The sequence below is a fragment of the Pipistrellus hanaki genome (assembly GCF_964339955.1).
Source record: "Pipistrellus hanaki genome assembly, chromosome: 9".
NCBI classification, from domain to species: domain Eukaryota; kingdom Metazoa; phylum Chordata; class Mammalia; order Chiroptera; family Vespertilionidae; genus Pipistrellus; species Pipistrellus hanaki.
This window is the reverse complement of record NC_140511.1, coordinates 63,188,360-63,205,381: the sequence shown is the minus strand read 5'-3', so window position 1 is coordinate 63,205,381 and position 17,022 is coordinate 63,188,360. Positions and strand designations below refer to the sequence as shown.

The 17,022-nt window shown below is 42.9% G+C and overlaps 1 protein-coding gene across 1 annotated transcript; it reads left to right on the top strand.

Annotated features, from left to right (window-relative positions):
* The first annotated feature begins 1,849 nt into the window (after window positions 1–1,849).
* LOC311627246 (membrane-spanning 4-domains subfamily A member 8-like) lies at window positions 1,850–17,012 on the top strand. Its single transcript, XM_084893566.1, has 7 exons — window positions 1,850–1,932; window positions 7,062–7,284; window positions 8,348–8,470; window positions 13,040–13,099; window positions 14,132–14,260; window positions 16,291–16,401; window positions 16,556–17,012. Exons 2-7 carry the CDS (start codon window positions 7,066–7,068, stop codon window positions 16,643–16,645), a joined length of 732 nt encoding a protein of 243 aa, XP_084749692.1. The 5' UTR covers window positions 1,850–1,932; window positions 7,062–7,065; the 3' UTR covers window positions 16,646–17,012.
* Window positions 17,013–17,022: the final 10 nt, after the last annotated feature.

The window sequence follows — 17,022 nt, the reverse complement described above, 5'->3', positions numbered from 1 at the left end:
AGTCACATGGAGAGGATCGCTAACATGAGCAGTGACCTTTGGTCAAAAGACCTTAACAACACTATAAGGAGGAAACTAAGAAAATAAATTATAGGCTCTTTCTCTCCTCCAACCCTCTAAAAGATCGCCAGCATTGCCCTTCCCTATCCTGCTGTGTACACTGTATTCTGTACCCTGTGTCATCAGCCTTACCTACATATCTTTGTTTGATTCTTCTGGTGATTTAGCCAATTAAATTGGACTTCAGGAGGAGAAAGAAGTCAGGATTCATTTTTCATTTTCTGGCCATAATTTGGGCAGTAGCTGAGTTCCTCTGTATAAGACCTCAGCTCCTATTGTGATAGGCACCTCTCACCCACACCAGAGAGGTGTTACCAGATGGGACAGCCCCCTGAGCCTGTGGGAGAGGACTGTCCCCAACCTGGATCCTTGTCTTCTCATATAAACGAATGTATATGAGAGACCTTGACTGTGTGGTGACAAGCAAACTTACTAAAGCAATTAAAGCATGCATCTTTATTGGAAAAAAAAAAAAAAGTGACCGCAAGGCAAGCAAACCTACAACCTGGCTTGTGAAGTATAGACGGGCTCTCAGCTAATCTGAAGAGCAAGTTGGGTCTGAGGTGTTCTATACCCTCCTGTCTGTAGGCTTCAAAATTTCTCTGTTGACTATTTTGGTACAGATTAAATCTCAAGGTCCCCTTTTTTACCTTGTTGTGGCCGTCCCAGAATTCACGAGAAGCACCTGACAACTTTATTTTGCCAAGCCTTGAGACTGAAGGATTCTCTGCTTAGGGAGTAAAATGGCCTTTTTTTCCTTTCCCCTTTCTCCCTCCCTTTCTGCATTCTCTCAGGAAGTGTGTGTGTGTGTGTGTGTGTGTGTGTGTGTGTGTGTGTGTGTGTGTGTTATACCATTTGCTTTGTGTCCTTGGGTGGGGAGGATAATGGCTTGCTATTTACAAGCTGGCTGCCAATTGCCCACACTGTTTGGCCTTATTTTTTTAAATTTCCTGCCTCTGTTTCCGGATTCCTCCTGCCCTGGAATCTTGTAACACTATTAGGCAGCTCACATCCTTGGCTACAGCTCTTGCTGCTATAGTAACATGGTTCATGCTTGTCCCTTAAATCTTCGGAGAACAGTTCCTTCTATGGGTTCCCAAGTTTGTCAACAGACTTTTTGGGCCCCATGAACCTGCCCAGATTTCTATAATTGGTCCTTCACTAATCTTCCTTCGATTAAACAGCTTAACACTGCCTTCTATTTTCTTCCAGGATCTTAAGTAATACAAAAATGCACGAAAGGATGCTTGCCCAGAATGAGTGGGATCAGTGTAAAGAGACTGAATCTTATGGGGATACTGGATTCTCTCTAGGTGAAGAGAGATAATAATCCATTCACAGTACTACCTTTCTCTAGCAAGAGAACTCTGAGTACCACCAAGTTCCCCACTCCGGGAAGTGTTCAGAACTGACAGGGATGCCACAGAAGGGACATGAACAGCATTTGATGCGTGAGAAGGGTTAAACTAGATACGCAGCCTCCATATCTATTTGTCTTTCGTTTCATATTCTCTTACTCTTGGCAGTCCTTTCTAAAACCAAGACAGGGGGTGTCTTATTTTGGTTCCCCCCAAAACAGACCTGATCAATTCCTGTGTGTTTCTCCCAAGGCACCAAGCAGAACCTTGTCTTCTCCACAGCTAACACTGACCCAATTGAACTGAGGTTGATTGGGTCCTTGTCAATTACAGGCAGTAAATATGGGTGGGGAAGTTGAGTTCTAGGCAGTTGCACATAGGAGAAGGACTTTGGATCTTTCTAAACATACCAACCACCTGAAACCAGTGTGTTTGTTCTTTCCAGGGAAAGACAAGTTGCCTACAACAAGCCAAGGGGAAGAGAGGCGAGAGAGGCAGCCACTGGCAGAACAAAGTGAGTATACTTAACTTAAGGGTTTCTATCTGTAGCTCAGGGATGCTGATAAGGTTTTCTTGCCACATTACACTTTCAGTAACTCTGGAAGTGGGTAAGAGCCCATGGCAGGGTTCATTGTACTAGCTTTTGGGGGTCTGTTCCAAAAAAAAAGAGAAAGAAAAATTCAGTCTGATTAGTCACTTTGCTCTCAGCCTTGTCAGACCCTGATCAGGGACCCCAGCTATGACATGTCAGACTTCTGACCTACACAGAGGTGAGCTAATAAATGAATTATTTTTGAAGCAACTTAGTTTCTAATTTCTAGTACAAAGTGCTATCCTTTAAGAAAAATCAGGAAGACTTTTCAACCAGAGAAATTGTTCAAATTCTCTGCTTCATTAGGACCCTAAATTGGAAATTTAGTTGCTTCTGGGTATGTTACTACAATTCGCTTTAACGTTTTCTCTATAAAGTTCCTGCATGAAACAAGAGTTCTTTGTCTTTAGTTACCTTTTCTATAAGAAAAGAGTAGTACTATATCATCTCCCCCACAGAGTTATGAAAATTAGGGGTTATGTGTATAAAGACCTGTGAGAGCAGCTTAGAAACAAACTATAGTGAAAGTGATGTGATATGAAGTTACTTATTAGATACTCAGTTACTTAACAGATAGCTGTTATTCTACCTAATAAAAGAGTAATATGCTAATTAGACCAGACATCCTTCTGGATATCTTTCTGTCCAGATGAAGGTGCGGTGGGCAGAGGCGGAGGCAGAGGCCCCTGGCTGTGGCAGGTGGGAGGCCAGGGCCAAGTTCCTTGCACGAATTTCTCACATTGGGCCTCTAGTAACTAATGAATATTGTCACTGTTGTTTAGGATCTTAGACTCTTATAGAAGGGGTAAAGTATTTTAGTAAATATATGTATATCAGTTTATGGTATTGAGGAGAAAATGCAAGTAGTGTCTGAAGAAAACGAAAATCCTATATAATAAAAGCTTAATATGCTAAGTGTCTGGCCATCTATTCAACCAATCAAAGTGTAATGTGCTAATAATATGCTAAGGTCACGCAACCATTCACTATGATATGCACTGACCACCAGGGTAAGATGCTCTAACTGGTACATTAGCTTGCTGCTGGGGTCCAGATGATCAGGACTGAGCAAGACAGGTAGAACATGCCTTGGAGCCCTCCCTGGCTGGCCAACCTCCCTCATCCCTCCTCAGTTCCGATCATGCACAGGTGGAGTCCCTCGGCCTGGCCTGTGCCCTCTCGCATTCCAGGACCACTCGGGGATGTTGGAAAGCCAGTTTTGGCCTGATCCCACAGGCCAGGCCCAGGGACCCCACTGGTGCACAAATTTGTGCTTTGGGCCTCTAGTAGATTATAAATCTCTCCTGATATAAACAATGCCCTCTCTCAGGTGGGAGACTCAATTCTGTATGATAAGTCATGTTAGAATGTTCTACAACTGAGAGCCCTACCAACATGGCTAATCAGCAGAGATTCCAACTTCTTGAGTATTTCTGAGGATGTACTGTACCATCAAATCTATTTCTGATATGCTGCATAAATGACTCACTGGGATTCCATGAGTCATTACCTCTATCTAAAGTTTATTTAAAAGCTGCTTCTGGGTGTGTTACTACAATTCACTTTCTTTTTCTCTAAATTCCCTGCATGAAACAAGAGTTATGAATTCAAATGAAATGCACAGTGGAATGAGAAAAGTAAAATTAACTTACTTTGTATCTAAAAAAAAAAAAAAAAAAGGAAGAAGAAGAAGAAGAAGAAGAAGAAGAAGAAGAAGAAGAAGAAGAAGAAGAGAAAGACATTTTAAAAACCATACCAGAATTCACAAGTGACCTAGAACATTGAGCAGCATGAGCCCCTCAGTAAATATACTCAGCCCAGGCAATGGGCTTCCTTGGAGGATAAGGATCTCTCCACTTAATGAACATTTACGTGACTGGGACCTAGGGGCTTTTATGTCCACACTCCCAGCCTCAGGGTACTTTGAAATTGAGAGAATTTGACTCACTGTTCTCCAGGAGACTCTGGCTCTGCAATGTTGAAATACCCTGCTAAGCATGATGAGAGATACAAAAACGCCCTCTGTAGTGCTCATCACGTTAGGCTTTAGTTTTCTCACGTTAAACTGGGTTGGTGTGTGGATTCAGGATGTATTTGTTTTGTTTATTTGTTAATTAAAAATTTTATCCAATTAATTGGGGTGACATTGGTTAATAAAATTATGTAGTTTCAGGGACACATTTTTTCATCTTCTGTATATTGTATGGTTAGCACTTCAATTTTCCTTCCATCATCATTTATCTCCATTTTACCCTCTACTACCTCCCTCCCTCCCGACTTCCCTCTGGCAGTCTCCATACTGCATCTATGCCCAGGAGTCTTTCTTTCTCCTCTTTGCTTAACCCCTTCACCAATCTCATTCAGCCTTGTATTGTGGTTTGATATCATAATTCCTCTAACTTTGTTCTTCTTTCTCAATATTAATGTGGTTCATTTGGGGTTTTGTGGTTCCATTTAAATTTTTGGAGTGTTTATTCTAGGTCTGTGAAATATGCTGTTGGTGTTTTAATAAGAATTGCATTGAATCTATAGATTGCTTTGGGTAGTATGAACATTTTAATGATGTTGATTCTATCAATCTGTGAAGTGGTATATTTTTCCACTTGTTTATATCTTCCTCTATCTCTTTTATTAAAATCCTATAGTTTTTTGTGTACAGATCTTTTATCTCCTTGGTTAAGTTTATTCCTAAATATAGTTTTTGTTGCAATGGTAAACTGGGTTTGTTTTTGTTTTTTTTTAGTTTCTCTTTCTGAAAGTTCATTATCCTATACAATGAAAACCTAATGTGCTCAGTGTTCAGTCAAATGGTTGGCTGTTTAACCAATCAAAGCATAATATGTTAATGATAAGCCAAGGCCACTCAACCACTCGATATTACGTGCACTGACCACCAGGGGGAAAACACTCCAACCAGTAGATGAGCTTGCTGCTGGGGTCTAGTCCATTGGGATGGAGTGAGACAAGCCAGACACCTTTCTGTGGTCCCTCCCCAGCTGACCAACCTCCTGTGTCCTTCCTGGGACCCAATTGTGCACCCTGGGCCTGACCTGCACCCTCACACAATCTAGGACCACTCAGGGGATGTTGGAGAGCTGGTTTTGGCCCGATCCCACAGACCAGGGCAAGGTCCCCCACTGGTGCACCACTGGGCCTCTAATTGGTATATAGAAATGCCATGGTTTTGGGGGTGTTAATTTTGTATCCTGCTACGTTCCAAATTCATTTAAGTCTAGTAGCTTTTTGGTGGAGTCATTAGGTTTTTCTATGTACAGTATAATGTCACCTGGGAATCATGAGAGTTTTATTTCTTTCCAATTTGGATGCCCTTTTATTACTTCTTCTTTTCTGATCACTGTGGCTAGCACTTCCAGTGCTATATTGAATAAGCATGGTGAAAGCAGACATCCCTGTGTTTCTGATCTGAGGGAAAACGCTTTTAGTTTTTGCCCACTGAGTATGATGTTGGCTATGAGTTTGTCATAGATAGCCTGTATTATGCTGAGATATGTTCTCTCTATTCTCACTTTGCTGAGAGTTTTTATCATAAATGGGTACTGGATTTTATCAAATGCTTTTTGTGCATTTACTGATATGATCATTTTGTTTATGTGGTATACCACATTTATTGATTTGTGGATATTGTACTTACTTTGACCCCTGGAATAAATCCCGCTTGAACATGGTGTATGATCTTTTTAATGTATTGCCGGATCTGTTTTCCAATGCTTTACTGAGGATTTTAATATCTATGCTCATCAGGGATATTTACCTATTGTTTTCTTGCTTTGTAGTGTCTTTATATGAACTTGGAATTAAGGTAATGCTGGCTCTTAAAATGAGCTTAGGGGTCTTACTTCCTCTTGAATTTTTTGGTATAATTTCAGAAAACTAGGTGTCACTTCTTTGAGTGTTTGAGAAAATTCACCTGTGAAGCCCAGCAGGTTCAGGACTTCGGTTTGTTGGGATTTTTTATTTTATTTTATTACTGCCTCAATTTCACTGGTTATGATCTGTCTACTAAGATTATCTGATTCTTCCTGATTCCATTTTTGAAAATTATAGATGTCTGGGAGAGTGTCTAATTTGTTGGCATATAGTTGTTCATAATATGTTCTTATAATTCTTTGTATTTCTTTTGTGTCAGTTGGTTCTCCTCTTTCACGTCTGATTTTATTTATTTGGGTTCTCTCTCTCTCTCTCTCTCTCTCTCTCTCTCTCTCTCTCTTTCTCTCTCTCTCTCTCAATATGTTTTTATTGATTTCAGAGAGGAAGGAAGAGGGGAAAAAAAGATAGAAACATCAATGATGAGAGAGAATCATTTATCAGCTGCCTCCTGCATGGCCCCTACTGGGGATTGAGCCTGCAACCCGGGCATGTGCCCTTGACTGGAATTGAACCCGAAACCTTTCAGTCCGCAGGTGGATTCTCTAACCACTGCCACTGAGACAAACCAGCTACGGCCTCGCTCTTTTTTTCTTGAGGAGTCTACTTAAAGTTTTGTTGATCTTTATATTTTCACAGAACCTGTTCTTGGTTTCATTGATCTTTTGTATGTTTTTTTCCTGAGTCCATTTATTTCACCTCTTGTTTTTATTATTTCCATCCTGTCCTTCTACTCACTTTGGGCTTTGCTTGTTCCTTTTTCAGTTTCTTAAGTGTAAAGTTAGCTTGTTTACTTGAGATTTTCATTGTTTCTTGAGGTAGGCCTGTAATGTTATAGATTTTGCTCCTAGGACTGTTTTCCTTGTGTCCCATAGATTTTTGATTTTTGAGTTCTCATTTTCATTTTTTTTCAATGTATCTTTTTATTCCTTTCTTGATCTCATTGTTAACCCATTCATTGTTTAGTAACACATTATTTAGCCTCCATATCTTTGTGTATTTTCCAGGTGTTTTCTTGTGATTGGTTTTTGAAAGTGCTCTCTAACTGCTATCTAATATCTCTAAAAAAGAACTAATAAACTCATAGGGGGATGAAATGCTCATCTTTTCAATATAAATCTTAGTGCATATGTGAGAGATGACTCTTATTGCTTTTATTTTTTTAGCAGCATGAATTCAATGACTTCAGCAGACCCCAGGGCCAATACTGTGTTTGTGGCAGCACCCCACAACAGACATCCTGTGATCCCTGGAAACATGTCTCAGGTGCCCCAATATCCACTTAACCAGCCCCAAGTCCACATAATTTCTGGGAACCCACCTGGTTTGGAGCCGCCTGTATATACGCAATTTGACCAGAGATCCTTTAAAGAGGGCAAAGTATTAGGGGTAAGTGAGATTTCACACTGCATGCACTGGTCATGTGGCTGGAGTCAAGGGGTGGGAGGTGGTTTGGAAACACAAAAACTCCAATTCTGCAGGTGGGCCTGGAGCTGGCCCAGCCTTGCCAAACTCAGGTCTATTAAGAAGCTCAGCTCTAGAGCATCACCAGGGCTTCTGGGTGGGACTTTGTATTATCTATCTTGGACATTTTAGGAAAGAGAAAGAAAAGCAACAAAGAATCAATAAATTGGAATATTGGTCCTATTGCCAGAATCCATGTTGACCCATGCGACCTCTGGAAGAAGTGGGTCCAGCTAGACAGAAGGTGGACCCTAAGCCCAGTTTGTTTGAATGGAATCTTTCTCCAATGGGAACAAGATAAGAGCTCTCACTGATGTTCCCCAAAATGGCTGTCCTATGTGGGAAAGGGGGATGTCCATTTCATTGCATGGTTGAATGATGACCATGGGTTCTGATCCAGGATGCTCAGGTTGAAATCCTAACTCCACCCCCATATACTGCTCATAGTAATGTCAAGTGATATGAAAATAACCAATAATTCCATTTGTGAGACTTTGTCTTGCAGCCATGACTGTACACACAAGAAATATGACATGTATGCATTTGTGTGTGTTTTTTTTTTGTGTGTGTGTGTGTGTTTTTTTTTTTTATCAAAGCATGTCTTGTGATAGAAAAAGAACAGAAATAACTGAAATACCCATCAATGTAATACTGGTTAAATAAATGAATTGTACATACAAAGAATGTATTGTACATACAAAGAATGAAATGTGGAGGTTAACAATGATATGGACATACCCACAAGCTATATAATTAATGGCGGGTGGGCTAAGAGCAGACATAGTGTGTAATTTGCTACCATTTGTAATTCTTTGAGTTGGGGGAAATTATGGCAGGTTTTATTTATATATTATTCATATGACTTTTAGACCAAGAAAAGAAAATATTTTTAAAAATAAAAATGAAGCAAAAGCAGTGCAAGGGGTGGGAACTGTGGGCAGGATCCAGTCTCAGAAACAAAGTTCTCAACCTCTGGCTTTCCTGACAGGCCATGCAGATACTGATCGGCCTGATACACATTGGCCTGGGCAGCATCCTGGGGACACTCATCGGTGGGCGCTACACACCTATCTCATTCTTCGGAGGCTATCCCTTCTGGGGAGGTATCTGGGTAAGTCATGTGAGTTGCCCTGCAAGTGAGTTCCAGAAAATGCCAACACTCAGAGGCCCACCTTGGCAAGTTGTGTAATTTGCTGCAGAAGTTTTCCAGCAAGAGCGCACGTGGCTGTGAACCCAGCTCCCGCTTTATTCACCAAGAACGTTAGTCCACTTGGACAGCCAGAACAAATACCACAGACTGGGTGGCTAAGCAACATATTTTTACTATCTCACTATCTCACAAGACGCCCAGCGCACAAAGTTGTGCGGGTAGGGTCCCTAGGGCCTAGTCTGCTGCAGTAAGGGCCATCTTCTGGCCATTTGCCAGTCCCTAGGCCGAATGCCACCTCCATCCCCAGTCTGTCTGGCCCTTGGGATCAGCAGCTCATCCCAAGTTGCTCGGGGGCTCAGGCCTGGAGGAAAGCAGGTGTTGGTGACTTCACCTCCATAAGCTGCCGGCCATTGATGGAAAACGCTGCCCCTTCTGGGCCGCTCACACCGGGGTGGGAAGGTCGCGGTGCGCTCTGCAGCTTCAGTCAGTGCCTCAAGCCCCAGCAGCAGCAGCAGCAGCAGCAGTGGCGGTGATGGCACCCAGGTGAGTGTCCCTGAGCAGGCAGCTTGTTCCATCAGTGACCAGCCTACCACGTGCACATGGAGGTGAAGTCGCCGGTGCCTGCTTTCTCACAGGCCTGAGCTCCCGAGCAGCTGAGGATGAACTGGTGATTCCAATGGCCTGACAGCCAGCCTGGTCCTCCTGCCACCCACCTCAATTCCCCTGTTCACCATTAATGATCCATCAGAGCCTGGGGGCCCGGAGCAGGGACCAAGAGGTCAGCCTTTCAGTCCACTTGACAGTCTCCAGTCTCACCCTGCCCCGCTCGAGCAGTAGGGACCGAGAGGTGACCAGTCCTTTGGTCGTCACAGTCATCATGGACACTAGCTTTTTCTATACATAGGTAGTTCTGGATGCTGGAAGTCCAAGATCAAGGTGTGGGCAGGGTTGTTTCTCCTTAGGCCTCTCTCCTTGGCTTGTAAATGACTGTCTTCCTCCCTGTGTCTTCACATGGCCTTCCCTCTGTGTCTGTCTGTGTCCTCATAGCTCTTCTTATAAGAACATCGGTTATATTGGGTTAGAACCAACCTGTATGACCTCATTTAACCTTAATCACCTCTTTAAAGGCCCTATCTTCAAATTCAATGCTCCTCAACTTATGATGGGGTTACGTTCCCAAAACCTCATCATAAATTGAAAATATCCTGCATCAAAAGTGCATTAAATTCTACACTGTAGAGAATGGGTTGTTTACCCTCATGATTGTGTGGCTGACAGGGAGCTGAGGATGGCTACTTCTGTGTAGCATCACCAGAGAGTACCTTAGCGCATATAACTCAGCCAGGAAAAGATCAAAATTCAAGATCCAAAGAACAGCTTCTACAGAATGCATATCATTTTCACACCATTGTAAAGGGGGGAAAAAAGTCCAACTATAGTGAGTCTGGAAACAACTATAGATACATTCACATTTGGAGGTCCTGGGTGTTAGGACCTCAAAAGATGGATTACAAGGAGACAAAATTCAGCTCATCCATTAAGTGACGGCCCTGTAAGGCGCCATTGTCCCAGAGTGGGCACTTTTCCTAATGAGCCCAACTCAGAGGTCAGGAAACCTTTTCCTACTCCATCAGCCAAGCGCTCACATGCTCTTCAACGCAAGCCCAGGGCTAGACCTCCAGAACATAAATGTTTCCATCAGGAGTTTAGAGTGGCTGCCCAGCAACAAAACAGTCATTAAAATTAAACACTAGGACTCAACCTGGAATCTACAGATTAATATTTTGCAGTACCATTAGATTTTTTTTCTCTGGAAAAGCCCATAGTTTTTATCACATTCTCAGGATTACCTGGAACCCCTTAAAAGGTTAAGAACCTCCCTAACCAGTTTGGTTCAGTGGCCAGAGCATTGGCCTGTGGACTTAAGGGTCTCAGGTTCAATTCCGGTCAAGGGCATGTACCTTGGTTGGGATGTTCAGGAGGCAGCTGATTGATGTTTCTCTCTCATTGATGTTTCTAACACTCTATCCTTCTCCCTTCCTCTCTGTAAAAAATCAATAATATATATATATTTTTTTTTTCCAAAAGGTTAAGAACCACAGGTCCTTTCTCTTCTCCAATGTATTCCCTTTATGGTCCTTTTACATTCTTCCTAGCGCCCTCCTTTCCATACACACACACACACACAGACACACACACTCACACACACACAAACACTCAATCACTCCTCCTCCCCTCTCACCACCCATCTCCTTTTCTCCCTGCTATAATGTAGTCTGTTTCTCAACTTTAACACTTATCTGTGATTCAAAACAACTTTTCTCAACAATAGTAAAACTCCAGCCCGAGCTGGGTTATTCAATGGTTAGAGCGATGCTCTGGAACTGAAGGGTTTCAGGTCCAATTCCGGTCAAGGACACATCCCCACCTGCAAGTGGGGCCCGTGCGGAGGCAACCAATCCATGTTTCTCTTTCTGTCTCTCCCCCTGGCTTCCACTTTGTAGAAATCAATGGAAAAAATATCCTAGGATAAGGATTAGCAACAACAACAAATAAACAAGTATTAAAACTCCAAAGTAACCTGGACATGAACCCAAGTCACGGTACACCATGAGAATTAAATAAAAGTGCCTACAACTATCTGCCACCTTCATGCTCACATAGCATCTGCAAAATGGCAGGGTTCATGTTTTGGGGGCACTGTTGTCCGTGTACCTTCTCTCTTGTCTCATCTTCTGGGGCTGAGTTCTTCTCTGTGTTCTGCATAGACCCAGATTTGGAGCTCAGCCAACCACAGAAACTTGTGTATATAACATATTTAAGTGGAGTTTGGGGTCATTGGAGAAGACTAACACCACAGCCACAAAACAGTTTCTTACTGAATACCACTTCAGTGTTCAATTCCCATCAGCCCTCATGACACCACTCTCCCTTTGTCCTGCAGGGCACTTTTACCTTTTGTTGCCTTCTTTTTAAAAAATTTATTTATTTTTTATTGTAGAGAGAGAGGAAGAGAAATATTAATGTGAGAGAAACATCAGTCGGCTGCCTCCCCCACACCCCTATTGGGTATTGAGCCTTTAACCTGGGCATGGGCTCTGAGGAGGAATCTACCCAGCAACATTTTGGTGTATGGGACAATGCTCAATCAACTGAGCCCCACTGGCCAAGGGCTTTGTTGCCTTCTTGACTCCATGACTATTTCCTAAAGATCATTAAGGTCCTCCTCAAAACCAAAGGCTCATCTCCTCAAAAGGATCAGAAGGGATATTAGAAGTCCAGGTTTCTGTTTCCATTCTTCTGCATCATGTCTGTATAAAAATAAGGACGTAATATTGATATGTATTTTTCCCTTATGGGATCATGGCATTCCTCTTACAAGGCACAGGTGGCTAGAGTTAGTTTTCATTGTGACCATCCATTTCTATCCCAAGGCACATGCATCTACCCTGAGCTGGAGTAAGTACAGAATGAGGATTAAGAACATGAGATCTGGAGTCAACTACCTGGATTTGATTCCAAGATAAGCTATTTGCTGAATGATCTTATATGAGTTATTCAAAATCTCTAAGCTTCAGTCCACCCTTCTATAAAATGGGAATAATGATGATGCTTGATGGACCATTGTGCAGTTAAGGAAGGCAAAGTTAAAAGAGCACTTCATGTAGGGCTCAGAAAAGCTTCCATTAAACCATAGCTGATGTCCTCTCAGACTCTCGCTGACAGCAGGGAATCCCATTACCACTATGCCTGCAGATCATCAGTGTTGAAATAAATGCACACAATCTACCCTGTAGCCCTCATAGTTGATCTTGGGCATCATAAAGATGCAACATTTTTCTGATTAACTAAAAGGTACTCACCAAATTGTAGACAGGTAAGGACTGATGTTGGGCTTCTATCTAAAAACAGTGAAAATACAGAACCCTTTCCTTCTTCCCTCAAGAGGTCCAATGCCTGAGTGAACCCTTTTAGGAGGCCAACAAGATGTGCATGTGGGAAAATAAAAGGCAAGAAAAGGAGTAATTTTATTGAGTATCTACCATGTACAGGATCTACCATGGGCAAGATATACCAAATGCTAGATGTGAGGGACTGATTATCTCAATAACAATTAGGAAGACAAATAGTTTTTCCAATTTTTTTAAAGATGAGCTATACACTTAGAGAAAGTAATAACTTACTCAAGATCACGTGAGTTTCAAGTTAAAGTTTAAAACCAGGTGCACTGGATTCTAAAATACATATTTATCTCACTGCCCCATGAGGGGTGCAAAACAGTCTTTCCTCCCTCCCTCCCTTCTTCCCTTTCTTCTTTTTTTCCTTCCTTCCCTACTTCTCTCTCTCTCTCTCTCTCTCTCTCTCTCTCTCTCTCTCTCTCTCTCTCTCTCTCTCTCCCTCAATTGAGTGGGAGATCCTATTCGAGGATCCCAGCATGTATGAGAGAATATATGTGTGACCAGAAACAAAGAAGCCTGAAGGTGGGGTCCTGAACCAATCTCTTTCTAAACGCCCTCTCTTCTGTGCCAGTTCATCATTGCAGGATCCCTCTCAGTAGCATCAGACAACGAACCGAGAAATTCTTGCCTGGTAAGTCCCATCCTGAGACAGGCTCTCTGAACCGTGGACCTTTAGGAGAGACATATAACGGGGGAAAGAAACCCACAAACAATGCCTCCCTCATCCTTGCACCTACTTATAGCCAGACATAGGGCGTGGACACGCAGGCTCACTTACAGGACCTCATGGACCGGGCCAGAGTCACAATTGAGAAAGAATTCAGGAGACTCGGGGAAAGGAAGGACAACAACCAACTTGTTTAGGCATCAGGGTGTGGAGAGACGGAGACAATAACTTTCCTAAGATCTTACAAGAAGAGGCAGAAAGCTACCTGGGGTGCAGGGCTCCCCTCCAACAGAGCAGGCACTGACTGTGTGCAGCACACAGAGCCCGGTGCCAACATTTCTACAGGGAGGCCAGGGGAGGGTCACACGGCAGCTTCCCTGAGGAATCCTGCCAAATAATCAACGTGAATCAGCGTGAGCAAGGCTTGGTGGTCCTCAAGCGTTAGACCAAGAAAGTACCTTGGCTTCTCTCATAAGCAGATTATCTGGGCCCCAGAACGAACCAGTCCCAAAACAGCTGAGATCTATTTTTAAATGCCTTTCTGCACATTTACCAGAATTTTGGAGCATCAGAGCCTGTCATATCCCAAGACACTTGGGTTAAGTTTTCTGCCCATCTCTTGGGGGATAAATGGGTCAAGTGTTCCCCAAAGATTATTCTTGGGGACATTTGTCCCCTGAGACACTTTATGAAGATGGTTAGATAAACTTGGAGGGTGGGGGTGGAAATCTCTATTTAGTAGTCCACTTCTGGAAGATCCAGAATCCAAGTTACAGGCTCTGAGAAGTCCTGCACAAAATACCTGTTGAACATTTTTTCATCCCAGCTGTTTTCAAAGCTAATTTACCACCATTTCAATTATTTTTTTGCATAGTACACCTCTTGCTCCAGAACTAGGATTCTGGGGATTCACATTAAGGGTCACACCTTTAATCTATTCTCAGCTCAACTACAATCATTTTTCTCTCACACCCTGACCGTCTGTTTCTTCTTCAGCTGAATGGCAGCTTGGGCTTGAACATCATCAGTGCAATCTTTTCTGTGGTTGGAATCATACTGTTCATCACAGAGCTGATTGTCAACCCCCAGGGTTACTACTATCCCATCTACATTTACTGGGGTTTGGTGAGTATACCTCTTGACCAATGCTCCTCTGGGTTCCAACGTAGCTATGTTTAGGAAATCATGGAAAGGGCCTGACCACCAAGCTTCTTCACCAAGCACCAAAGAAAACAGAGGTGTTATTAGAATCAGAACAGAGTTTCACGTGTGTGGCTTTATTGCTGTTACTCTAAGCATGTGACTTCTTAGTCTTGGTTTCTATCTTTATAAAACAGTACCATCAGTAGATAGTGGATAAAAAAGTTGGGATACATTTACACCATGGAATACTATGCAGCTGAAAAAAAAGGAAGGATCTCTTAGCCTTTGAGACAGCCTGGAGGAACCTGGAGAGCATTATGCTAAGCGAAATAATACAGTCAGAGAAAGACAAGTATTGCTTGATCTCACTCATATGTGGAATTTAATGCACTAAGTAAGCTATTGAACAAAATAGATCTAGAGACATAAAAGAATAGAACAGACTGTCGAATCTCAGAAGGAAGCAAAGGTTGGTGGATTGGTGGGTGGGAAGAGATCATTCAAAGAACTTGTTTGCATAGACAAGTTCTATGTATAACCCGTGGGCACAGACAAAGGGTGGTGGAGGACGGGGGTAGGGGCAGGCTCTAAGCAGTCAATTAAAAAAAAAAAAGGCATATGTAATACTTTCAACAATGAAGCTTTTTTTAAAAAAAAAAAAAAAAAAAAAAGGAAAATACAGTTCCTACTTTATGACATTGTGGGGAGAATTAGAAGCAGTTATACAGATAATGCACCTTACCCACCAGGCTTCACCTCTACTAAACACTTGCCTTCTTGCCCATTTATTTAGGAACGAATGTTTGTTGTTAAAAATACATTGGAAAAGGACCAGTTTCATTTGCAAAGAGCCATTCTCCCTAAGCTTCTGTGATTCCTTGACTAAGACATCATCGTCCTGCTATGGCCTTGCCTGGACATATATGTCCAAACCCACATCTTCCATTGAGGAACTATCTCTCCTTAGTGCCTCGAGACACTATTTTTGTGTCTAACCATCTCTGATTTGAATTATAATTATCTACATCATTTCTGCCATTCTCACTACATTGTGCCTCTCAGGATGCTTTCTTAGCCATTCGTAGCGAACAGATGTTAAATAAATGCTTGCTAAACAGGGAGGGAAGAAACAGAAAGTGAACAAAATGGGTCTTTCCATAAGAGGATTCTCTGAGCAGACAGCTATCACCAAGGCCATGTTAAAAATCATAATTGACAAATATTTGTTTGGGACCTACCATGTGCCATGCACTTTCACTTTCACATTTATTTCCTCCTGTAATTGGAATCCAAATGGTTATTGGGGTCACTCATCTCTTGTCCTTTTATGATTAAAGTGGGTTCTACCCAAACTCTCTCCCCAGATACTGTGAGAGACGCCATTTTTCTGAGCATTGCTGGAGAACAGCATCTAATTCTCCCAACAATGTCATAATATAGGAACTGTATTTTCCTTTTTTTTAAGCTTCGTTGTTGAAAGTATTGCATATGCCTTTTTTTTTTTTCTTCCATTGACTGCTTAGAGCCTGCCCCCACCCTTGGACTCCACCACCCTGTGCCCATGGGTTATACATATATGCAAACAAGTTCTTTGATTGATCTCTTCCCACTCAACCACCCACCCACCCACCGATCTTTGCCTTCCCTCTCCGTGGTTTGTTCTTACTCCCAAATTTCTCTTCACTTCCTACACAGAACAGTTTCACGGGTTCACTCTCTCACTCCAAACCCCATCCTTAGGTCTCGTGCCCTGTACCTAAAACAAGTCACCACGGTGTTTCCCTAAACAATGTTTCCCTTAGAAGAACACGGGTCATAAGTGTTAAAATAATTCTTGTGCAAGGACACTTGACCCTCACAAAACCTGGGGAGATCATTTCTCCACAAGGCTGAGACGAGGTGAGAGGTCTTCCTCAAAGCCTTAGCCCCAGTCCATTGCAGAGCCATGCTCTGGGCCAGACCTCGCACTCCCGGGACAGCCCTCGTGACCTCCGTGTTCCGTCTGATTCTAGGTCCCTGGAAGAGGTATTACTGCCGTGCTGCTCATCTTTAGCCTCCTGGAGTTCTCCATTGCCTGCACGACTTCCCATTTTGGCTGCCTACTCCGCCAGGCACAGAACAGAGTGAGTCTGTGGGCTCTTCACAGGGTGTAAACATGCCCCCAAAGAGTGTGGGGACCCGAGGGGCCTGCAGGCTCCCCTTCCTGCCCAGAAGGTCTAAAGGCCTTTTTGCATACATGGTTCTCACTAATGCACCTCCTGTGCCTGTCTTTTCCAGGGACCGGTGGTCTTCCAAACTGTCTACGCCAATCCAGGACCGGTGAACTCGCCACCATATCATGTCAATGTGGTCCAGGCCTCCGGATGAGCCAAAAGTTCTAGAAGCATCTTTCATTGGGACCAAAAGAAGAACCTCCCCTTTCTAGGCTTCTGAAATTCAGCTCCTTCCTTCCCTGACAAACTAAGGAATGTGATTCCCCCAACTGTTGGCAAGCCTGACGCCATCCTCTTCAGCCTGTAAATCATGCTGTTCCTCTGTTTAAAAAGGAGATGGGACTTTGAGGTGGATTTGAGCAAAGAGGTCCTCCATAAGACACCAAATTGTGGGACGTCCAGTGCGCATATCTATTTACTTACCTGTGTGAGCTTATGAATTAGCGGATCCAATGTCTTAGACAGCCCCAGCTCACCCTCCCAATCATTCACGCACTGAATAAAAGTGCCCTGAGCATTTGATATGTTGCA